Source organism: Felis catus, chromosome D4, assembly GCF_018350175.1.
Source record: "Felis catus isolate Fca126 chromosome D4, F.catus_Fca126_mat1.0, whole genome shotgun sequence".
NCBI lineage: Eukaryota > Metazoa > Chordata > Mammalia > Carnivora > Felidae > Felis > Felis catus.
The window spans coordinates 94305110-94329979 of record NC_058380.1 but is presented as its reverse complement, the minus strand read 5'-3'; the positions used below and the strand labels follow the sequence as shown (position 1 = coordinate 94329979).

Sequence of the window (24870 nt, the reverse complement as noted above, 5' to 3'; positions counted from 1 at the left end):
AACATCTGCTTTGTCTGAGGACTAAGGCTGTATGAACAGATGTATTCGCTCCAAAAAGAGGGAGGGGATTGTCCTCTGCCACTTTGGACGCTAGTCCATCCCTTATCCGTGATGAGCTGCCAGGATCTTGCCACTAAAATTCCTCAGGGGCTTCTTCCTAAATCCCTACCTTGATCTTCTAGGCTCTTGCAGAAGCCACAAGTCACTCCTTGGACAGTCTCTGCTTTGCTCACTTCAGTCCCGCTCCTCTGGCCTCTGCCAGGTCCCAAACAGTCCCGCTCCTGCCTCTCCCGGAGCCTTCCCTGCGGCTTTGCCCCCACCCTGCCTCCACCTCAGGGGTGGTGGGCTCTCGCCCAGGTCCTCAGCGCCCCCTCCTCTGCCACGAGCCCCTACCGCCCCCACCCTCTCCCTTTCCCCGTGCTCTCGAGTCCTCTGCCTGTGAACTTGCTTCCTGACCTCCCCGCCCAGTGAGAGCAGAGCCGGTCCTGTCTGGGACACAGCAGGCACTCTCTAAATGCTCGCCGAATCGCACGTCAGGACCTCAGGTGTCGACTCAGAGACGAGGAGGCGAAGGGGCAGGAAAGATGGACGCCGGGACAGATCACGAGGGCCGGAAAACAAGCTCTGGTGAGACGCAGCCAGCCCCCTCCCCAGACCACCCAGACGCCGGGGCCTGGCCTCCAAAGCCTTGCCGGGCGGCGACAGAGAGCCCATCTGCCGAGCTCCCGGTGCCGGAACACGATCCAGTCCCCGCGGCCGCTCTGGCCGTAGAAACAACGGTCATCCCGGCAGACGCAAGGCCCGAGAGCCCTGTGGGGCCCCAAGCTGAGCACAGAGGACGGCAGCCTTGTAAAGGGCAAACTCTTGGGCCGGAGGGGGGTCCTGGGGAAGGGCGGTCTGTCCCTTGGCCACTCGGCCTGGGGGTGGCTCCACAGGCCTCAGAGGCCTGGTCCAGCAGGTCCGTGGCCTCCCCCCCCACCCGTGAGGATGAGGGTCGGGTCTGAGTTGGCTTCCCCGGCACACAGGCTTGTAGCCAGGTGAGAAGAAAGCATTGCTGGGGGCAGGGGGCGGGTAAGGGAGCCGCCTGTCCCCCACCCCGGGGCCTGCCAGCATGCCCTCATCAGCCAGTGCCTGGAGGAAGCGCACCCGCCCTCTGGCCACATCTGCCACCTGTCCTCAGGCACTGCCTGCTCCCTCGTGCCTGCCTGGGGCCCCACCCATGGCCCCTAGAAAGTGGGCTCAGGGATCCCTGCCCGTGCGGAGGGGAGAGAGCCCCCTGCCCGGAGCCACAGAGCACGCAGGGGAAGCCGCTTCAGGGGCTCGTAGAGGCCCCGGAATCCAGCCCTGGGATGGGCCGCCTGGCCAGGAGGACACGTGAGCTGAGCTGAGCGTCACCCGGCAGGTGCTGCAGGGGACCTCCCTGCAGATAAGGACGAGGTGGACCCAGGGTGCCCACCAGCCGCCCTGGGGCCTCCCCCTCAGACCCTGCAGAGTGGACCCCAGAATTGGCGTTCTTAACAAGCTCCCAGGTGGCTCGGACGACAGGCCGGCAGAGGAGCCGTGAACACAGAAGCTGGGGGCGCCTCCTCCAGAGTCCGAGGGGCAGGAGCCAGGGCACCGCCTCCCGATGGGCCTCCCGAGACTTCAGAGACTGGAACAGAGTCCTCTGGGGCTCCCGCAGCCCCGGGCATCTGGCTGAGTCCTTGCATCATCTCGTTTCGTGCCCGGCTTTAAAGATGCCGCTGCCCGGGCTCCAGGAAGAAAGGCGGGGTCTGAGACCTTCGCTGGGACGGCAGAGCCACAGAAGCTTCCAGAATCCCAGTCCTCCCCTGCCGGGCTCCAGCAGGACATTCGGGGCACGGAAGGCATCTCCACACTCTTCCATCCACTGGGTTTTACAGGCAGAGAAGCTTAACAAACAGGTTCATGGAGGCCTCCCGACAGCCACGTAATTCTTCGAGAAGGTTCCTGCGCTGGTTTCTAATGAGTTGCCAGTCTCCTGCCCCGACGATACCGGTTCCGGACGAGGGGCCCGGACGGTGGGAGGAGCCACATTCTGCATGTTTCTGGCAGTGGGGAGGCCGGCACCGTCTGTGCGTCTAGACTCAGCCTGACCCCGTGGGCGCCAAGGGGAGGAGAGACGCTGCCTCGGAGGCTGACGGGCAGAATCTTTGCCCCCTCGGGCTTCACGGGCACTTGCCCCGACGCCGCGGACACACGATCGGAGGACCCAGGCCTGCGCGTGCCTGTCCAGAGCCCCGTCTCCCCACGCTGGGGGCTGCGGCTGGCGGAGGCCAGGATGGCCGGGTGCCCGTGCCCACAGCTGCTGCTGCCTCCCCGCCATCCCGCCCGCCTGTCCGCCGGGTCCCGGCCACCGGAGCCCTTCAATGGCCACAGACAAGCCGCGTCGGCGATACGGGCCTGGCCTCAGTTTACCCTCGGGGCACCACGTGGCACAGACACCATCAGCGTCCCTCGGGGACAGATTAGGAAGTCCCGGCCCCGTGACACACACCGTCGAGGAAGCGGGGAACTGGCCTCACCCCTGGGCACCCAGAGCCCGGAAGCCCCTTCCTCGGACCTGCGGGGGCCGGTTCGGGTCCTGTCGTTCAGCTGCCGCCCGCCACCCGTGCAGCTCGAGGGGCAGAGTCTCTCAGGTGTCAGGTCCCCGGGGGGCCTGGCAGGCAGCAGGTGCACCGTGATGGTGAGAACGGCCTCCAGCCACCAAGACCCCCAGGCACAGAGGCAGAGGGAGCTGGTGGAGTCCTCGGGAGGCCCTGCTGGGGAAGGTCACCCCTCCAGGCTGTGACGGCGGGAAGGGTGGGCAGCTCTCTCCGTGTCCCAGCGAGGACAGGGGTTCACAGGGGCTTACGGGGGCACAGCCACCTGCCTCGAGGGCCTCGCCGTGAGATTCCCACCTGAGTACCGGCACCTGTGACCGTCCCCAGGCCGGAACTGGAGGCCCCGGGCGCTCCCGAGGCCCCGCGGACAGCGAGGGACGGGCCTGTCACTCACCTCTCCTTGAAGTCCAGGAAGACCTTGGCCAGAGTGCTGCCCCCTGCCATCATGGACACGTCAATGGCCCGCAGGAAGCTGTGATGCACTTTGATTAGGTCCTGGGGAGAGAAAGCCATCGGTGCGTGAACGGGCACACCAGGCCGCCCTCTAGAACGGTTCCCATCTGCCGTGGTGAACTTAGAGAGGCCCGGGCGCTGGGCCTGCACCCCACGCAAACACTAGAAGGTGCTGTGGTGCCAGACGTCTGAAGGGACCTCTCAGCCGGCTCAGACACAGGGCGGCCCGCCGGGGACAAGCCCTGGTGCCAGAGTGACAGCGATGGCCCCCCGGGGGGCTGTTCCCACTCGGCATCCTTGTACTATCTTGCTGTGTGCAGGGACAGAGGGGCTCTCTGCCCTGATCTTAGGTTCTGCGGGATGGAGTCCCTCCATGGGGACAGGTGCTCTGTCCACGTTTCAGAGCAGCTGGGCGACCGGCAGGCAACAGCTCAGGGCTCCACACAGCCCCAGATCCAGGCTTTCAGCACCCTGGGGCTCCCCACGGCCCCCGATCCAGGTTCCCGGCACCCCGAGGCTCTCCACAGCCCCCGACCCAGGCTCCTGGCCTCCCAGGGCTGCCACAGCCGCCGATCCAAGTTCCCAGCACCCCAGGGCTCCCCACGGCCCCCGATCTAGGCTCCTGGCCCCCTGGGGCTCCCCATGGCCCCTGATACAAGTTCCTAACACCCTGGGGTTCCCCATGGCCCCCAATCCAGGTTCCCAGCACCCCGAGGCTCTCCACAGCCCCGATCCAGACTCCTGGCCTCCCAGGGCTGCCACAGCCCCCGATCCAAGTTCCCGGCACCCCGGGGCTCCCCACGGCCCCCGATCTAGGCTCCTGGCCCCCTGGGGCTCCCCATGGCCCCTGATACAAGTTCCTAACACCCCAGGGTTCCCCATGGCTCTCGATCCAGGTTCCCGGCACCCCGAGGCTCTCCACAGCCCCCGACCCAGGCTCTTGGCCTCTCAGGGCTGCCACAGCCCCTGATCCAAGTTCCCGGCACCCCGGGGCTCCCCACGGCCCCTGATCTAGGCTCCTGGCCCCCCAGGGCTCCCCATGGCCCCCGATCTAGGCTCCTGGCCCCCTGGGGCTCCCCACGCCCCTTGATCCAGGCTCCTGCCCCCCCCAGGGCTCCCCATGGTCCCCAATCCAGGCTCCCATTCTGTCCATGGCCATTTGTGCTGGCCACCACCCAAGGCAGGATAGACTCTGAGCAGGGGGCACAGGGAGCTAGAGCCTCCCGAGTCTGGAGTCTGGCTCAGCCTCAACCAGGAGACCAGCACCCACCTCTTGAGGTGATAAGGGGCTGAGGGAGCCAGGCAGGAGCCGCTGCACCAGCTGCTGGCATGCTGCACCCACTGGGCATTCCTGGACGAAACCCACCCACGTGTAGCTTCTGGGGCCTCATGCCAACCCTCCCCACCCTGCTGAAACCCTGTCCTCCGGCCTCCGAACACCAAAGTTCCCGGAGGGCAGGGCGGCTACTCCCCTCCTGTGCATCTGTCCTAAAAACACCCGTAGTTGCGACCAACCATGCAGCTGGCGGGGACGCAGCTCTCCAGGACCCGTGGGGACAGTCGGGCTGGAGCCTGCCTGACATCCGAGCCGGTTGGAGACCTGGGCCTGCACACGGTGAGCCGCGGGCCCGGACCCTTACCTCCAGGTTGATGAAGATGGCCGTCATGTCCGCCGGGCTCAGCACCGGCCTCAGCGGGGCCATGTAGTTCTGGAACAGAGAAGCCCATCGCCGTCAGCTCGCCTGGAGGGGGCCAGCCCCCTTTGAGGCCAGAGCCACCGACGGGAGGGGCTCAGACCACCTCGCCAAGGTCCAGGGTCCAGGGGATGGGGGTTCCCCGCGGGGCGGTTATGCAGGCCTGGCGCAGTATTGCTGAAGAATGTGTGCATCCTAGGGGGGGTGTGCTCCATCGTGCAGGGTGGTGGCAGGACGGGAATGTGCAGGGGCGGGCGGGATTGGCCTAAGCACCCATGCCCACCACACGGGCAAAGCTCCGAGGCATCCAGCAGATGGGACTTGAACCCTGCTGCAACCCGGGGTGGGAGATGCTACCGCTGTTCGAGACATTTCCGGGAACGGAGGCCAGAGAGGTGAGGGCATCACCCGTGGGTACACCTCTGGACAGTGACAGGGCCACACTTCCCACCTGAGCCTAGGTACGGCCCTAAACCTGCCATCAAAAGAGATACTCCCTGACCCGGAAGCCCCGCCGGGGCAGGGAGTGGTGCTCCGGAGTCCTCCGGGCCTGGCCTCCGAGGAGATGCGCACAGGGGAGACCGTCAGGTGGTGCCCAAGAGGCCCTGTGGCGCAGGACCTGCCACTTTTCTCCCCATGGGGTCCTGGCCCCTTGGGCTCCTCCTCGGCCGCCGTGCAGAGCAGGAGAGAACCATCCAAGTGCACAAGCCTCCTCCCTGTGCCGAGGACGGGCTAGCACTCGGTTTTCTCGCGTGGGACGTGGGGGTAGCAACAATGACCTCGATGGCTAGGGGAAGATTAAAATGTGACTGTCCCCCCAAGTGCTCAGCACACCGCGTGCCCTGGCCAAGCACACTCCCTGCTTAACCCGCTATGTGCATCACGCCTGGGATCAGCAGCACCTGCCCTCGAAGGCTGGCCACGTCCCAGGGTCGAGACAGACGGCCGCAGCTTAGGACTTGGGCGGTGCGGAGGGACTGCAGAGGTCTGCAGGGCCCCGGAGGGAGCTGGCCTGGGAGCTGGGACTGGCGGGAGGAGTAGACTGCCCGGGGAGGGGCCGATGGAGAGTGGGGGCCAGGGCGTGCAGCAGGGATGGGGCTGGTGTGTTTGCAGCAAGGCCAGTGGCCAGTGGGGTGGGAGGGCGGGCACACAGGCCTGGCTGAGGCTGGAGGCAGGGGCCTGGGGCCAAGGGGCATCGCAGGACTCCCGGCTGGAGGCCCCGCCGTCATGGCCACACTTGCCCTACGCTGCAAGCAAAGAGCCACAGAGGACCCTTAAACAATGTTGGATGTTCACCCAGTAAGCACCAGCAGCTGGCAACAAGGACCTTCAAGCGACAGGGAAATGTCACTGAGCCAGCGTGCACGGGAGGCCAGAGCAGGGCGGGGGGGAGGAGGAGGCCCATCCGTGGTCCTCTGGGAGCTCAGGGGGCCAGCCAGGGAGAGAGGACTGACCAGCCATTCAGGGGAGCACAGGGTGCGCCAGGGGGGCTCTGCAGGCTCCCATCAGTGCGCCTGACCATGCCCCAGAGGCAGGACACGCACAGCCATCTATGGGGTGGCCTTGCTGTGATCCCAGCTCACAGAGTGGGATCTCACAGAGAATGTCTTGGGTGAGAAGGAACACAGAAAGCACTTAACCTAGCGTTGAGTCTGCATGAAAGAGTACACAGAAGGAGGTTAGCCCAGTGCAATCGGGAACAGACGCTGTAACGATACCCAGTTTAGGCCAGAAAGAGCAGCAGAGACCAGTTCGGGGTGGTCCAGGGCCGAGGGGTGGGAGGTGGGATCAGGGACGAGGGTGACAGCTGACGAGGACGCTGGCCTGTGTGGGGAGCAGAGGCCGAGGGGTGCCTGACGGCAAAGCCGAGAGGGCCACGAAGGCTCTGCACCTGTCACTGCTGCCCTGCGTCCCTGCCTGGGGACAGCACCGCCCCAGGGGACCGGCGGTCCCAGGACGGCACCAAGGCCCACACCCACCTTCTCAATGTCCTCCAGGGTCCGGTAGTACTTGGCCTCGGTCTCCTGAATCTCCAGCAGGCAGCAGTTTCTCTTGTCGTCCTCGGACATGCCCATCTTCTAAAGGAAGGACACAAGACGTGAGCCAGGTTCCCGCCGGGCCCACCGCCTGCAGACCGCCGAGGCCTGGCCGCCAAGTGGGAAACGGAGGGGCCGGACAGGAGGCAGAAGGGGGCCCGAGCCCTTCCCCTCCTGTTTGCAGATGGGGAAACTGAGGCACAGGGAAGGGATGGGCATGTGCCTGGGGGCTGGCGACAGCTCGAGGAAGGCACAGGGCCTTGTAGAGTCTGGGCTCCTGCTGCTCTCTGTGAATCCTAGCAGACCAAGCACGCTCCAGCCCCCCCAGCATATACAGCAGGTATGGCATGGCTTAAAGCACCCACTCTGTGCACAGGGAAAGGCTCTGACCAGCTCCGAGGACCCATGCCCACCAGCTAAGCGACCTGCGAGGGCCTCTGACAAAGATGCCAATGCCCTGCAGGCCTGGGCCTTCCCAGTGTCCCCTGGCCTCCACTCGGGGTCCTGAGGGAATAAATAGCTCATTGCAGGCGTCACTGGGGACACGCTTCGGGGCAGAGCCTGCTCCCCAGCTCCTGTGGGGGGGGGGGGGATGTGGCCAGAGGCGGGATTGACCAGGAGACCGTGTGGCCACAGGGGGTAGAGCCCGCAGGTGGGGGAACTGTTCAGAGGCAGCCGTGGATTTCCAGACACCCCCCCTTACGTTCTTTTAGGCTGAGCGGGCCAGATCTGTCCCTAAGTGAGGCTCTGGGGAAACAGTGCTGGGCCACGTGACATGCCACTTGGACTCATATCTGCCCTTACGCCATCGTCCTTCATCCAGATGGGGCACATCACCCAGGGGCTTCTTCCCGAGCCCACTGTCCCACCGGCCGGGGTGCTACACTGCTACTGTAGGGGCTTCAGGGGGATGTTGGGGGTCCACGATGCCCTAAAACTAGGTGCAAAAGTGTAGTGCCTGATAGCATCTCCCTGGGGACAGGGAGGCTTTTCCCAAGAGGTCTGAGACCTTCCCCGAAAGGTGGAGGAAGACGGTGCTGGCAGAACTTACCCCGGGTCCCCCTCCACCTGCCACTTACCTGCATGTATCTGATCTGAACGCATGGAGGAAACAAACCACAGACAGAACCAGTTAGCAGTGCTCGTTATCCGGGCCCTGCTCGGGAGGTAGGGGCAAGCCAACGGCCCCAGGGACACATCACGACCGCCCGCCCGCTCCAGCAGGAGCCTGGACAGGTGGCGAGGGACAGCACGGGGACCCAGCACGTCGCCAGGGTGTCCCTCACGTGTGGGGAGCGACACCTGCCTTCCCTTGGCTTTATCTTCCTTTGGAAAGGTCTCCATCTACCTTCCACTCAGACTGTCCGGACAGCTCCAGACATGGCCGGGGAGGAAATAAAGCCAGCTGTTTTATCTCAGAGGACGGGCAGGAGGCCCGCCCTGCCAGATCGACAGGACAGCTCGAGGGCAGCACCACGGAGTGCTGTTCGGACGCTAAACAGAGTGGGGCAGGTGGGACGCCAGCTTGTCCCCTCACAGCCCCCCGCGGGTCCTGCAGACAGCCAGGGTCCGGCCAAGTGTGCTTCAGGACCAAGGACAGCAGCAGGCTCTGGGGACAGCCCACTCGGGGGCCTCTCAGGGGCGTCTCCGGCCCGAAGGCAGGGGATCCTCCAGACCAGTGCAAGGGCCATTGCCTTCACTGCTCCCGCTTTACCCACAGGACGCTGGACTTCTAAGGGCTTGGGAATGAGCTGGCCCCAGACCCAGAATGCTGGCTCGGCTTCTAGGCAAGGCAGAGGACGTCCGTCAGCGGGGCCACGGCTTGGCCTTCCAGCCCCGTGACTGACCTCCCGGGAAGGTTCAGGGGCAGAGCCGCCCCACTGCAAGGCTGTGGGGGGGGGGGGGGGGAAGGGCAGAATTGGCCCTGGGCAGACCCGGGGTCACAGAGAGAGACCCCTGGTAAAGATGGGGACCCTTCAGACCCTCCAGAGACAGAATGAGAAACCTTTCTGAAGAGCAGAGTTTGGGGGCTGTGAGGGCCGCAGCCACGTTTCTCTGCCTCTCCTGGCGTGAGGCCGGGGGAGGGCAGGCGCCCCCAGTGTGGGAAAGGCCTCTCTGAAAGGCCTTGGAGGGGAGCCATCGCCCCCGCTTCGTGCCCCCCCCCCACCAGCTGGTCACTCCCACACTGGAGGAAAACGCTGAAATCTGCCTTTTGAGAAATTCCTCCCACTTCTTTAGTGAAAGCATCAAAAAGCCTCCACAGTCGGCAACCGGCACCTCGACCAGCCCCCGGGAGTGCGGGGACGCAGGGGGTTGCGGCTGTCCCCTCCAGGGCCCCCCCCACCCCCATCCCAGCCCTGCGGGACCCCCACCCTCCACCCAGCAGCTGCTGGCAATAAATCCGCCCTGTAGCACACTGGTGTCCGAGAAAGTGCTCGCCAGCGCCGGTCGGAAATAAATATCCTCCCACATAAAAGACGCACAGCTGGCTAATTGAGCCAGTGGCGGTCTCCTCGCTCTCCGCACAAAGGCGTAAAGTGAGGCGCGCTGTGCACGTCTGAGCATCCAGTCGCTATGCTCAGACTCCCCAGGCAGGAAGGACTTGGAATCCCGCACACCTCTGGGAGAACTCCGCGACAGCGCCTCCGGCGGGGGGGGGGGGGGGCCTCAGTGGCAGTGGGGTCACACCCCGGTCTCCTAGAACGTTCTGGAGGCAGGACTGGGCCCAAGGAAGGGGAGGAGCCCCGCGGGGGCCGGGAGGTCTCTGGGGCTCCCGCAGTGCCCCCGCCCGACCCCCGGTAGCCGGGAGCGCTGAGAGAGGGGGCTGGGCCGCGGGCGACGGACGGCTTACCATGGGCTGCTGTACCTCCACCTTGATGATGTCCTCGTAGATGTCGTCGCCCTCATCTTCGCACGGGACACAGTCATAGATGTCTTCCCCCAGGTCATGCTCGCTGCGCGGGAGAGAAACGGGTCAGGCGGGTGGAAGGCAGGTTCCGGGGACGCGGTGCAGGGGTCCTCCCCGGGGTTTCTCGCAGTTTGAACCAGGCAGCACAGAGAGCATGCCCTCGTGCCGTGCCTGCCGTTCTTCTAGAAGGACCTACCGTGATCGCACCCCCACTCCTCCACCCTTTGGTCAGTGCTGGGGACCCGTGCCGGAGGCCCGGGGTGAGTCACTGCCTGAAGGGGAATTCTCCCGTGGCTCGTCACCCGGAGTGCCCTGCGCTGGGGCCTCTCCCCGGGTCGGCCCAGGTGTGGGGGTCAAGGAGCAGAGCTCGCGCCTACCGGGGGGTGCGGAAGCAGAGCGAGTGGAGACGGACACAGAGTTTGGGGCGCAGCTTCCCGAACGAGTGCCAGGAAGCCACGACTCGCTTTATAATGCAACCGAGCTTCGTTTCAGCGCACGACCATGCTGACTCCCCTCTAACAAGCTGTCCTCCCCCACCTCCCAGACTCAGGTCATGGGACTCCTCCTCCAGGAGGCCTCCGGGGATTCCCAGCCCCGTCTGTGACCCAGGACCCACCCCCCACCCTCCTCTCATACGAAGTACATCCCTCCCGAGCTCCCGTTATCTTGTAAGTGCCTGAGGGCGAACCTATCTCTTCCCTGGACAAAACCCAACTGCTTAACCCCGTCGGGTCGCCCTTCCTAGTAGGCGGTAGGTGTTCACCGCATCGGCAAACGAGCCGGTCCAACCACGTGCGGCGGGGTCACTCTGTCCCAGGGCCAGAGCTGACCGGCCCTTCCGTCGGCTGCCGTGGGGCCCGTCCTCGGGGCAGGTCGTGTTCACAGGCCAGCTCGCCCTGGAAGCCCTTGCCATCCCTACCTGTGCCCGACACCAGAGACTCAGAGCCTGGGCTCAGAGCGGCACCTGGCAAGGTTGGCTTCCGGAAGGCACAGAGATCCGGTAAAGCACCTCTCCTCCCCCACGGCACCGGGCGGCCAGAATTCAAGGCGACAGAGGCAACGGCGGGGGACAGAGACAGCAGAAATGACACCCGGCGGCTCGCCAGGTCTCAAAGCCGGCTTGTGAATATTAGCTGTCATCGGACAGGCTGGGCGGGCCTGAGTTAGGGAGGCAGCGCCTGTATTCAGGAAAGGCCTCTGCAGCCAAAGACCCGGGTACCTCCCCCTGAGACTGAGCACGACCAGGCCCACACGTCTGGGCTTCCCTCTGGGGGGCCCGGGGGGCCGTGAATCAGCTCCGGACTAGAGGAGGGTCCCGCGAGCAGCTCCTACGCCAGGGAAGGAGCGGAAGCTGGCCGGGGACGGGTCACTTGGGGCTAGACCAGCTAACAGACTCGCTAACTACACCAACAGACACCTGCCCCCTGGTGAGCCCTGCGAGGCCCTTGAAGAACATTTATGCTTTTTAACCTCACAAACCCTGGGAGACAGAGAACAGCAGGGCCATTTCACAGATGACAGACACATCCCGAGGCCCCGCAGCAGGCTGGGAGGGGAGGGTTCGCCCAGACGTAGCCTCCCTGCACCCGCGCCCCCCCCACCCCGCCCCGCCCCGCGGACCCCTGTGTGGGTCTGGATGGCTGCCCCGAGGCCTCACGCGGCAGCACGGTGCCCAGACGGTGACAGAGGCCCTGCTTGGAACCAGCAGGGAGCGAAGCCGGGAAGGGTGCTTGAGACTCACGGGTGAGAACCCACCGACTCCGAGGCCCGTTGCCCTGGGTGGGCCCGGGGAAGGGCTCCTCGCGGAGACACAAATCACCTTCCGTGCCTCTCCAGACTCTGTCCCCAAAGGAAACAGCTCGGGCAGCTGTGCCCGCCAGGTTACTGGGTGTCCAGGCAAGTGCCTGCCCGGGTTCTCTTTGGCGGGTGCCCACCACCCCAGATGTTTGTCGCACAGCAGAGCGAGGCTGGTGACAAAGCCACTGTCGGGAATTCTGACGGCGTGGAACAGAGCAGAGACAGGGAAGCTCGCGGGCTGCTAAATTAGACAAGTTCAAGGCAGCTGAGGCCCTCCATGCCGTCTGGAGACAGACCTCGGCTCTGCTCTGATGGGCTGGGGGAAGGGGGTGGGGGGACCGTGACAGTTAAATACGCTAAGCGCTGATGCAATGATAACAAAGACTGAAAACAGGCCTGGAGAGGGGCCTCGAGGTCACCTGGTTCAGCCAGCTGTCAGCACAGGGGTCCCCCTCCTCGGCCCACGTTTGAGGGGGACATCTTAATGGACCCCTGGACTCTCTGTGCCACCCGCTCAGAAGGGAAGACCTCGGCGCAGTCCCACCTCAGATCAGCCACAACCCGAGCTCCAGACGCAATTTCTTCGCTTTCGCCAACGAGCCCAAGGCTCTCTGTGGCAGAGACGAGTCAGCCAGGGTGCATGGCGCTGGGCACCTTGCCAAGACCTTCCGGATCTTCTGGAGGCCATCGTGGCATTGTGCTGCCTCCCGGCCAGGTGGACCGGTCACCACACTTTCTTTCACCCAGTGACTGATGACATACCAAGCTCTGGAGTCGGCACTGAGGCGCATTCAGAGAAAAAACGAGGGCGGATCTACGGATCTCGGAGTGAAGCAGGCGCCAGCCCCATTATGAGCCCTAAGATGAGCGGTAGGTAGCGTTCTAAGGGGAAAAAGGATGGTGACGGCTGGGGAAGCTTCCTGCACAGGCTGAACCTGAAGATGCTTTGAGCAGCTGGGTCCCGGAAAACGTGTTTCTCCGCCCCTCTCTCCCCTGGCACCTCCTGCAAGCCTGAGCTCCCTCGTCCGCCCAGGCACACCCCACGTCCACAGAGCACTGCCGTGTTTCAGGCATGGCCGCAACGCCCCACAACGGTTTTCCACCGGGTTTTTGCTACGGCTTCCACAGATCAGGATGCACGCTCACCACACCCTGTGACAAATGGATACCGCCGTGTAACTCACACCCGTCCCTTTATAGAACGTTCTCATCTGCCCCGAAAAGTTCCTCCTCTTCCTGATCAGTCCCCTCCTCTTTCCCCGTGACCACCCTTCAGACTACTCTTCCCCGAAGACTAGCCTTTCCTGTTCTCGAACTGGACATCCTTGGCATCCTGTGTTAGGATCACTTTTGCGTCTGGCTTCTTCGCCACCGTCGTCACGTCTCTGCGGATTCATCCATGGTGTTGCTCACGCAGAGGCTCATTCCTGTTCATTGCTGAGTACCAGCCACTGTATGAACAACCCACAACTTGTCCTCCATCCATCTTTCGATGAATGCTTGGGTTGCCTCCAACTTTTAAAAAAAATTTTCTTTAACGTTTATTTTTGAGAGAGAGAGAGAGACAGATAGAGTGCAAGCCGGGGAGGGGCAGAGAGAGAGGGAGACACAGAACCTGAATCAGGCTCCAGGCTCTCAGCTGTCAGCACTGAGCCCGACGCGGGGCTGGAACTCATGAACTGTGAGATCATGACCTGAGCCGAAGCTGGACGCTTCACCGACTGAGCCACCCAGGTGCTCCAAAATCTGTTTTCTAAGCTGCAAAGCTTATATTTTCTTCTAAGAGCCATATAATTTCAGTGCTTACGCTTACAGACCTCTGATCCGGCTCAGATTTTCATGTATGGCATGGGGTAGAAATTGAGGTCCATTTCTCCTCAGGGATACCCGGGAGTTTTCAGGACAATTTGTTGAAAACTTTCTTCTTCCCGCTGGATTCCTTTGACCAAGACCAACTGACCACATGAGTGCGGGTCTACTTTGGAATTTTATAATCTATCCCATCAACCTATTCACCTGTGCTTATGGCGATAGCACTCTGGTTTGATTACTTCTTTTTTTATAGAAAGTCTTGAAACCAGGCGGTTTAAGTTCCTAGCTTTGTTCTTTTACGAGCTTGTTTAAGGCTATTCTAAGGTCCTCTGTATTTCTGTATAAACTTTATAATCATCTTGCCAAAAAAAAAAAATTTAAAAACAAACAAAAACAAAAACACACACACACACAAAGCCCCCTGGGAAGACAAGCATCTTAACAACATAGTCTTCCGATCCATGAACATGGTATATACACTGCCATTTCTTAGGTTTTGTCAACTTCTTTTCCTGCCTCATTCTCTTTCTCTTCTCCTAGGACTCCGCTTACACCTCCGTTGGACCCTTCTTTTCTCTGTTACTCAGAGCGTGTTACTTCCACCGAACGATCTCCCAGTCGGCGACTCCCTCCTCTGCCGTCTGCCATCTTCTGTTAAAGCGGATCCACGGATCGTTCATTTCAGCGATCATGCTTTTCAGTTTTAACGTTTCCACTTGGCCCTTTTCATAGGGTTGTCTATTTCTCTGCTGAGGCTCCCCATCTGTTCATTCATTTGGCACACATTTTCCTCGAAGTTCCTGACCGTGTTTACAAAATTGCTAATGGCAACATCAGAGTCATCTCAAGGTTGACTTTTTCTTCCTGAATATGACTCTTGTCTGTTTCTTCACAAGTCTGAGGACTTTTTATTGGACATCAGACCTGACCGATGACCCATTACAGAGGTTCCATTGTTCCTACCAATCAATACATGTTCTAGCAGACAGTTAACTGGACTCACGCTTCAAACTCTGTCTTCCCAAGCAGTGAGCAGTGAGCAGCCAGCCCAAATGGCCGCTGAATTCAGCTTCTGGCTGCTGCATTTTTCTTTCTTTCTTTCCTTCTTTTTTACTGGAAACCTCAGGGTCTTTCTTGTGCGATGAGATTTAATGGCCAGCTAAGGCTTTCGGCGGATTACTAGATTTGGCAGCTTGGGGCTCCTTTTCCCCTGGGTCCCTCCCTTCCAGCAGTTTCCTCCTAATTTTCTGGCCGCTCTACCAGCGCCCATGTCTTTCCTCTCACACCTTAAGCCGGCATGACTGCAGCTTTCTACTTGGACCGGGAAGCACCCTTGGCAAAGGCTACAGGCTCCCCGTTCCCTCCCACAGTGTGCACACCTTGAAGAACCTGGGGTTCCTCCAGGGGAGAGTGACGGGACACAGTTACTTCCCTGTATTCAGAAGGGACAAGACGCCACAGACTAGGGCCCTGGGAACACACCCAGGGCGGTCACCCCAACACATGTCCACTACCAGGTTCTCAGCCTCTTTCCTTTGTCAAAATCAACAAAGAGAAGGACCATTCATTCATGTGGGGACCCTTTCCCATTCACCTCTTTCTTTCCACACCCTTTCCCATTCACCTCTTCTGATTCACTCGGGGCCCTGCAGCTGAAAACAGGCCCCCGGAAACCCGAGATGAAGAGTGGTACACTTGTGTCTTAACTTGCGACAGAAAAATCCAAAAAATGCAGACACCCTCCCTTGTCTCTGCTGTGCAAAATGTCTGTTACCCAAAGCCTGCTGAAGACTGGGGAAGTGACTTGTCGGTCACCTGACTATACTGGCCTCAGTTTCCCCTCCTCAAAGGGTCCTCATCCTACGGCCGTAGACCACTCACAACCCCACGCTTTCTACATTTACCTTCCTTTCACTTACGAAAACACTCTCCCAAACGCTGTTTAATGCAGGCCAATGAAGGTCCGTGCATATTATCTGAAACCACAAAATAGCGGCATTAGAGTGACACTTCAAGCACGCTCCATGTTATGGGAGAAGGGAGGGGAATACACGAAACAGCAAAGTAGAGAGAGGGTTTCTTCTTAATACAAAGTTATGAGGGCACCCGGCTGGCTCGGTCGGCAGAGCACGTGGTTCTTGATCTCCGGGTCACGTGCTGGAGCCCCATGTTGGGTACAGAAATTACTCAAATAAACCTTAAACAATTACGAAAGTAAAATCAAACATTCGTTTAACTTGGCAACTAAGAGAAAACACCTATCAGATTCGATTGGTTAAATCAATACCTATCCTAAGACCGATTCTGTGCCAGCAACTTGACGAAGGCATCGACTCTACGCCATGGATCTCACGGTCCAGGCGGGGAGACTGACAGGGCAGCAGTCATATCTGAGATACAGATGCTTCTAGAATACAGTAGGGGTGACGCTCTGGATCCCAACAGTTCAGTTCCTCTGGCCAACACTGGCACGGACATCCCACCATCACCTTGATTTTTAGCAAAGGCATTGTCTCCAAGAGTGAGTTTCCTGAACAGGGTAGGGGCCAGATCATGAGTCTCAGGCATCTGTTGAACAGATTCGTTTATGTCATGACCAGCTGGGCCCAGTGCACCTGACGGCCGTGGCTGTCGGAGGGGAGGAAAAGGAAACGACAGATGGGGGGTTGGGGAATGGGGGGCGGAAGGTCCCCCGAGTGTCTGAGCGTCCGGCACGTAGAGCCACCCGTGGGAGGACCCTGGCCTCTGTTCTCTGGTGACACCGCTCCCTGAGTGTCTGGCTATGACCCAGGGCCTGCACACGGTCCCACAGGGGAGGGGGCCTCCCACCTGGGCCCGGAGCACTTGACCCAGCCCCAGCCCAACTGCCCCCAGTCCTGCAAAAGCCGGAAACGCCTTGTGCATCAGCAGAGGGCCATTCCACCAAGCTCCGATTGGCTTTCGTTCCAACTGTACCTTAATTCTCTGCGCATCAGCCCCTCGGGCCAACAGAGACGTACCTCGTGGAGGTTAAGTCACCAGAGGCTACACTTCATGGAAAAACTCAGCGTCCCTGTCACGCCGGACTGTGTGGCTAACAGCACTCGATCAGCACTGGACAAGAGCCGACAGGTCCCCGCCTCCTCAGGCCAGACAGGTGCACACCAGGTCTCCCTACTCAAGTTGGGAACTTGACTCTCACTAGTCCCCCCTCCACGCACCCCCTCCCCGACCCCGAGGTGAAGCAGTCAGGCGAGTCCCAGCTGGATGCTCAGCCCTGCCTGGCTCTGTCACTCTGGGCAGGAGAGCCTAAGCCTCAGTTTCCCCATCCGTGAAGTAGGAATAACCCCAACCCCTCGTTGGAAGGATCAACCACGATGCAAATGGCTAGCTGAGGCCTAGCATCCAGCCGGTGCTCGGTAAGTGGTGGCTGCGGCCTGCCTGCCTCTGCAGGGGGTGGGAGGGGAGGTTGGATGGGCCCATATTCCGCACAGGGGCCCGCACTCAATGAACAGACGCCATCGGCATTAAATACGCCCAGGTTTTGAAACACAGAGGCAGGGGGTCCAGACCCCAGGCATCAGTGCTGGCCTGGGCCTCACGGGTTTCAGAGATGGCCCTTCTCCATCCCCGCACCTACGAGCGAGCCCAAGGACAGGGTGAACAGGGCGGGTGGGGGGGAGATCCTGGACCAAGTCGGAAAGGGCAGGTGAGCCTCGGGGCCCCACGCCCCAGGGAGACCTGCCCGGTTCCCCTCGGCCTCCCCGGCCCCCACCCCGCCGGGGCCAGTGACCTGCACCCCCCGCCCCCTCCCTGCCTCCCCTCTCCCCTCCCCCCATCTTTTTGCTCTGCAGTTTTGCAGCGGGCAGCTGCTCTGACAGATGCTAAATCCCGGCAATTATTTTCGGCCTCACAATGGCCCGCGGCCCCTCCCGCCTCAGACCCCGGGGTCTGGCCCCCAAAGCCCGGCCCGCCCGCCCCGATTTTGTTACAGAAAGTCAGCTGCTCCGAGAGGCCCCCGCCGCCCCCGTCGCCTGAGGAAAATCAAAGAACGGCGAACAAACTCTCCGCCGTCCGCCCCGGGCGAGCCCGCGTGTTTACGCGGACATAAAACACTGTTGACAGGCGCGGAGGTGCGCCAGCCCCGGGCGGTCTGATGCTGGGAAGCAGGGACCTCGAGCCACCCTTAACTTGTTACTTGGAAATCGAATCGGACACTTCCTGACCCCGGTTCGCGCCGGGCAGCAGAGAGAGGGGGCCTCCGAGCTGTGGGCTGCACGGCTGCTTGTAAGGACGGACAGACAGACAGACAAGGGACCAGACGCTGCTCCCACGCCGGGAAGGCGGGCCTACACGCCTTCAGCAGACCCTCACCCCAACCTGCGTGGGAGACGCTGCCGTTCCCCCAGGTGGGGAAGCCAGGGCCCAGAGAGGGCAAGACAGTCCCCCAAGGTTGCCAAGCCACGTAGGAGCACACGAAGATGAGACCACGGCTCCCAGGCTCCCAGGGGAAGCCCAGTTCACCAGCACCGTGCTCTCTACGGAAGCTCTCTCTCTTTTCCAGGGATGCAAAAGCATCCCCACCCCCTGAGCTGGGTCATAAGGGGAAGCCGGAGGGAGGTCCTGGGCCACAGCAGCAGATGGCTCAGGGCTTCAGTCCCCGCTTTGCTCATGTCAAGCGTGCTGTGTGACCACAGCCAAGTCACCTACCCTCTCTGAGCCTTCATCTCTTCAACTGCAGAATGGGGGCAGGACCACCCACTTTGCAGTGTTGTGAAAGACCAGGGCCTAGCACTTGGGGACTGCGCTCCGGTCCCCAGAGCGGAAAGAGCAGAGGCTCGGGACCTCCCCCACTACCACCCGGCACGTTCTCTGTGCCAGCGTGCAGGGCTCAGGTCAAGCTGCCCGCCCTTGAAGGGGAGCTCGCTTCCAGGGGTGGGGGACAAACATGGGGAGGCCACGACAACACGGTGACAAAGAAATCCTGGTGTGGCTTTTAATCTTCTAGGGAAGAAGGACTTCATTCAGCCGAGTAAAGTCAGGGTGGCTTCTCGGAGGAGGTGACCTCTCGGCTGGGTTTTGTGGGATGCAGTTTTGTAATCGGGGACAGCAGGTACCTCCACACGACAGGACTTTTCATGATGCGATCCAGGATGTTAGGCCTATTCGTTGTGTCAGGCATGATTGAACACAAGAGACATAATGTCAAAGAGACCTAGTCTTTAATACTCACGGCGTCCCAGAAGACACTATCAAGAAAGTGATTGAGAAAGGCCCTTGTTAGACAGAAGGGGAACCTCTCCTTCCGGCCAAGCCCAGCTGGTCCCTGCTTCCTTCTGGGACCAAGCTGAATATTCACATCTCGAAAGCTTTCCTTCTGCACTGGCCTCCCCACCTGCAGAGACTGTTAAATCAGGCCACGGAAGCGCTATGACCGCCTTGGTCCTGAAAAGACCGGGCCTAATGAGGTATTAAAAACAGAAATTCACAGAAGCCTGTGTTCTATCCGCTGGCCTGCATACATGAATCTCTAGCAGGGCAGGGTGGCAATGGGGCAGCTGGGCGGCACTCACTGATAAGGGTCCCCCCGGCCCGCTTCCGCACAGAGCATGAGCAGACTTCTTTCCCGCAGTGCTGGGGTCGGGGAGCAGGGCTGCAAGGCCACCGAAGGCCCAGGCCAGCCAGGGCAGCTCAGGCCCGTGCACGGAGAGACCGAGGTGTTCCGGGGGCAGAGCAGGAAACCTCAGAGCTGCGGGGAGCACGGCGCTGGGCGGCCAGTCTCGCCAGCTGTGGCCAGTCGTCTCTGTCACCAGAATGACCGGAAGGTACTGGAGCCTGTTTACCGGGCAGGGCTCAGACGGACTGCCCTCTGCCCAGCTCTGGAAGGGCTGGGGGGGGGGGGCATCAGGCAGCTTGTCCAGACCACAGGGGCAGGAGAGAGAGGCCAGGGCCCCAGTGCTGCCTGCCCCACCACCGGGCCACACATTCAGACAGGGTGACTTTGGGGACAGGACTGCCAGCCCTCAATTCCTACGTGACAGACGGACACAGCTGAGACCCAGATGCTCCCAGGACCCCGGCCCAACATGAGGCGGTAACCAGTCCGGTGGGGGTGGGGGAAGGTTTCCTAAATCACACGCCAGCAAATCCTATGCTCCCTCCCTCAAGGTGTACTTCCAGCAACACCTCCTCCAAGAAGCCCTCCCAGTGCCCCAGGCCCCGTGGACGGAACCTGGATAGCTCGGCAGGAGTCACAAGAGCAGGTCCAAGGCGGGCTCTGTCAGACAGCCCTGGGGCAGGGAGGGCAGTGAGGCCCGTGGCCCTCGGGGTCGGACCTGGTTCAAGTCGAACCTCTGCCCTTTAGTCGCTGCATTCGGGCACCTTTGCCTCTTCTCTGCGTCCAGAGGGAAGGCTCCAGGACCCACCCGCGGGGCTCTGCGTGGGAACAGACCCGGCGTGTACCCCAGGGATGATGGCTTTGCACCCTCCACTTGGCCAGGCCTCACGGAGCTCAAGGAGCACGGGGAGACCCTCCGCAGGGTCTGAGGCGCCACGTGCTGCCCAGGAGACCCCGGCTGGGGCCGCACGTGCCCGGCACACAGTTGTGCAAAGGAAGTCCGAACGGCCAGGTGAGAGGAGGCTCGGCCAGCACGGAAGGCGGCCTTGTCGAAAGAGGGCTGTGCCCGGCTGTCACCGCCTCCCCAGCCCAGAGGCAGGGCACTGAGTTCTGGAAGGTGCCCTGGGGCAGTGAGACACCTGCACAGACCCTCCTGCCCGCCCCCGCCCCCTCCAGCCAGGCTCCTGTTATGAGCCTAAAGACGGCGGCCTCCCAGGACGACCCAGGAGGGCGTCCACCCACACGTCCACCCTGGGGGGGCTCTGCCTCGACCTCCTCCAGACTGTGGGGCTGTTCTTCCGGGTCCTCCACAGGGGACAGGGGCTGGGGAGGGGCTGCCCCACAGGGCTGGGGGCTGCTATTTGTTTTTAACGGGACTGTTCCTACATAGTCTGTTTCCAAGCTCGTCCCCTCTGGAAAAGCCATCCTCTGGGGGTGAACAGCAGACGTCCCCAAGCCTGCGCCCCCACCCCCGACACAAGGTGGGCGTCCCCACACGTGCAGGTCTGTCCACGAGACACGGAACTTTCACGCAGGTGGCTTGAACGTCCGTGAACTGGGGACAGGTTTCGAATAAGCTTTCTTTGTGGCTGGGAGAGGCGGACGGGCGAGGACGGAGGGTGGGGATGCGCTGTCACTCGGGTGAAGGTCACGGTCGGGCACAGCGACTGTTCTCATCCCCTGCCCACAAGGGGCACCTGAGGGTGGGGCAGGAGAAGCAGAGCGTCTGCCCCCCACCCCTGTGCGCCCCACCTTCCTCCCGAGGACTGGAAAGCCCCCGCTGCAAAAGACATCCTCGTGTCATTGAAGGAGCATCAACTTGGGACACGCCTACATTTTACGCATCTTAAAAAATTACCCCAGGGGCACGGCGGGGGGTGGTGGGGGGAGGCTCAGATGGTTGAGCGTCCCACTGTTCATTTCGGCTCAGGTCATGATCTCGTGGTCTATGAGTTCGAGCCCCGCATCGGGCTCTGTGCTGATGGCTCAGAGCCTGGAACCTGCTTCGGATTCTGTGTCTCCCTCTCTCTCTGCCTCTCCCCTGCTTGTACTCTGTCTCTGTCTCAAAAATAAATAAGTTAACATTAAAAAAAATTATCCCAGGGGCGCCTGGGTGGCGCAGTCGGTTAAGCGTCCGACTTCAGCCAGGTCACGATCTCGCGGTCCAGGAGTTCGAGCCCCGCGTCAGGCTCTGGGCTGACGGCTCAGAGCCTGGAGCCTGCTTCCGATTCTGTGTCTCCCTCTCTCTCTGCCCCTCCCCCATTCATGCTCTGTCTCTCTCTGTCCCAAAAATAAATAAACGTTGAAAAAAAAAAATTATCCCAATGATGCCAACATGACACGTTGAAAGCCGCAAAGTGATTTTAGGATTCGGCAAAGCACGCAGCTATACATTTTCGGGTAAATTCTGCCCCTACGCCACAGTTCCATTTGTTTACGCCTGAAAGTCACTACCACCCCCAGGGAAGCGACGAGGGGCTGAGCACGGGGGGGGGGGGGGGGGGCTCCTTCGGGCTCCAACGGACCCGCACACCAGCCGGCTGCTTTCATCTCTGAGGTGGGGAAACTGAGGCCCTGAGAAGGATTGAACGCGTCCCAAGTAAGATGGAACAGCGCCTTCGCTGCTCCTCTCGGGCTGGGACGAGCAGGGGCTCGCCAACACGGCGGGAGTCAACGGCACCAAGTCACTGGGGCAACGGAGGCCCCTGGAAAGGACAGGGAAAGTCACCGAGTGAAGCCAGAGCCCGGTCCCGAGTCCCAGGGGACAGCAGAGAAGGAGCCCAGGCCCCGCACCGGTGATCTCTCCGAGCTCCTGTCCCAGGGGCTCAGGAGGCGGCCGGCGGGGGCAGGAGGACAGCCCTTCCAGTGGGAGCCCGCGCATGTCAGGGCACCTCGGCCTCACCCTCCCGCACATCTCCCGCGTGGCTGGCCCGCCATCTGTCACCGTGGGGTTTGACACGCTGTCCCTGCCTCCCACCCCCACTCCCTCGGGCAGGGCAGCTGAGCAGAGCCGGGGTGTCCTGTGGCTGTGACCCAGCCACCCCCCCCCCGCCTCCTTTGGGCCAAGAAAACCCTCCACACGCTCCTAGTCCCAAAGCGCAGGGAACGTGTACTTCCAAATCCCAAAGGTGCCGTGTCCGAATGTGGGGCGGGGGACCCCGAGAGCACAGCCCCCAGCCCCGCAGTCAGTAATGGCGCCCCGGGAGCTGGAAACAGGCCATTTGAGTGGCAATGTTTTGCGTTAATTTTTGCAACCAGCCGCTCTATCGTGTGATTACACGTTATTCAGGGATCTCGAAAGTGAGCTTGGGGCGCTTGAGAGCACGAGGACCGTCCATCCAGACGTGGGGAGGGCTCCGCACCGGCTCCTGGAACCACGTGCTGGATCCGCGACCCGTGCTGAGCTCCCAGGGGCCACCGGCCACACGTGGCTGCGAGCTCACAGACGTGGCCCCGTAAACTGAGCTGTGCCGTCAGCGTCTAACACGCACCGGCCTGGACTTTGTGAGGCACGAGAGAAGGCAAGCTGCCCGACGATCAGTCTCGCTGACCACACACTTCGGGCCCGTGGGGCTAAAGACGCGTTCTTAGAATTATGCAGTCGTGCGTGTGGCTGTGTCCTCATTCTCCCGGACAGCCCTGCCACAGCCATTCGGAAACTGGGGGGAGAAAAGCCACAATCTTGGTGAAACGGGCAGACGGGGGGCGGGGGGGCTCGCGGTGTGCCCCCGGGGCGCGGCGCCACCCGCAACATCACTGACGGTCTTCCCGAAGCAGGTCCTGACACCGCGTGGTACACAGAGGGAAACCGAGGCACAGAGGCGGGTAACTTGGAAAGACCACGCAAGTAGGTGCCAGAGCCGAGGCTCCCAGGCCCGTCGGACGGACAGATTCTCCCACACAGTTGATGCACCTGTTCCAGGGGGCCCAGAAGGAGCCTGCGGAGCCTGGGCTGACGCTGCAAGGCTCTCAGGAACCTCCTGGGCACACCGGGGACAGTGAAGGTTCTGGACGCCCCCAGTGAGTATTCCCAAAGGCCGCACACGGGAGGCCCCCATCTCTCCTCCAGCGATGCCAGGGGCAGGTTCGCCCCTCTTGCCACCCTCACCACGCTGACCCCAAAATGGCCCATTAGCTCCCATTAGCTCGTAAGTGACGCCACCCTCTGCCGAACCCGGGGTGTCCCGGAGGCAGGAGCTGGGTCTCCCTCCCCTTTGTACTTCCAGCTCCTGGCCCCGAGCTGACACACAGGGAGCGCTTGTGTTCCGTGGGCCACCGAACACGTACGTGGCTGACCGACGGAACGAAAGCCGTACACGGGGCCACGCACACATGGCGGCCCCTCACCCGCGCCCTGAGAACCACGCCGGGCTCTCTGACAACCTCGAACAGCGGCCAAGCGTCTGCGGTCGGGCGGCTGGGAGGCCCTTCGGCAGCACAAGGAGATCATCACTGCGGACACCTGGCCCAGAGCCCAAGGCAAGGAATTAGCCGGCTCCACTCCAAACGTCACCGCCTGCTCCCCGCCACTGTCAGGACGGACCCGAGCCACTGCCCCGGCTCCAGCCCGGAGGACGCGTGGCCACCTCCCGTCTCCAGCAGGGCCAGGTAGGAAACGGCAGGTCGGCTTGGGTCTTGCCAACTGCCACAACGGATCAACATCGATCCCGAGCCCGCAGAGACGAGATGCGAGGAAAACGTGCTTCTCGGTGAAAGGAGAAGGGGGGAAAACAGCAAGAAAAATTTATTAAACTGGAAGCTGGGACCAAACCGAAGCTAAAGACGCAGAGCCAACCTGTCCCCGTGATCTACGACTTTCGTTGGCAGCAACCGCGTTCACGAGGAGCTCAGTGGACGGAGGAGGTCCGCTCTTAATGTCACAGAGCCACCCTGCTGAGCTGCGCGAGGCCAGGCGTCCCCCGCACCGGCTTCTCCGTGTGACAGGGATCGCACCCCGTGTTTGGTTCTGGAGGTCGGGGGGCAGCGGGGCGGGGAAGGGCGGCCGCGGGCACCCCAGGGCCACCGCCGGACTCCGCGCACAGGAACCCTCGATACTGAACGTGCAAAGCCAGCCACCAGAGATAGGCAGGAATCCTGGCGGGGGGGGGGGGGGGACGCTGAGGGGAGGGTCCCCGGCTGGTCTGAGGACGTGTTTCCTGCCTGGCCTGGGCCGCACGCGGCCGGCTCCTGCTGGAGCCCTCAGTCTCTGCTGACCACGGGGCGGATGTTTCTGGAGGGCACAGACCCTTTGCTTCACATTGGTGACTTTGGAGAAGTGACAGATGAGGACCCCACCCCCTCGGCGCTGGACGGGGCTCTCAGGCTCCGGGCTTTACCTCCTTGTCTGTGACATGGGGAGCCCACAGAGCGAACCTCACAGAGACTTCCTAAGGAGGTGAAGCCCCAGCAGTGCCTGGCCCCGCAAAGGGGGGCACCCCTCCCCCGCCAGAACTGTCGTTACCGCTCGAGACTTGCCGTCACACCGCGTGCAGGAGGCGTGTGCAGCTGGGGGCGGGAGGTGGGGGGCATGGAAGAGACACAGAGTCTGACCGCAGAACCTTCCAGTCTACGGAAGACAGACACTTCACCGTCCAACCGTGATGCACCCCACGGACGGCCCAAAGGCAAACAGGGCTGTGGGTGCCCTGTGGGGTCGGGCGGGTGGGTACGAGAGGCTTCCCCAAGTGGGGGACGCTTCGGCCCAGATGTGGCAGACGAGAAGGACCTCCCAGGCAGGAAAAGCCAGGAAGGGAGGGCGAGGCGCAGTTGCAGCCCTGAGTCGAGCAGCAAGGGGGCCTGCCATCAGCAGGTGGGAGACGGGGGATGGGCTGGGCACTAACCCCCAGGGGGCCCTCCCTCCAGCCGTGCCTCTCTGAGGCTCGGTTTCCCCACCCTTTACAGGGTCGGGGGAGCAGCCTCTCACTCAAGCCGGCACCCCAAGAAGCCAAGCCCC

The 24870-nt window shown here is 61.9% G+C and overlaps 1 protein-coding gene across 12 annotated transcripts in view; it reads right to left on the bottom strand.

The window, feature by feature from the left end:
* Positions 1–24870, bottom strand: part of VAV2 (vav guanine nucleotide exchange factor 2) — a 169722-nt gene that overhangs the window by 32375 nt on the left and 112477 nt on the right. For 7 of the 12 annotated variants that reach the window (XM_045043733.1, XM_045043738.1, XM_045043735.1 and 4 more), the window contains 5 exons: positions 9656–9758; positions 7884–7898; positions 6748–6846; positions 4715–4783; positions 3016–3116 (listed from right to left, as the gene is read on the bottom strand). In XM_045043733.1, coding sequence (XP_044899668.1) covers positions 3016–3116; positions 4715–4783; positions 6748–6846; positions 7884–7898; positions 9656–9758 — 387 coding nt within the window. The remainder of the gene's footprint in view (positions 1–3015; positions 3117–4714; positions 4784–6747; positions 6847–7883; positions 7899–9655; positions 9759–24870) is intronic. The other 5 variants (XM_045043736.1, XM_023242978.2, XM_023242980.2 and 2 more) reach the window with 3 other exon arrangements.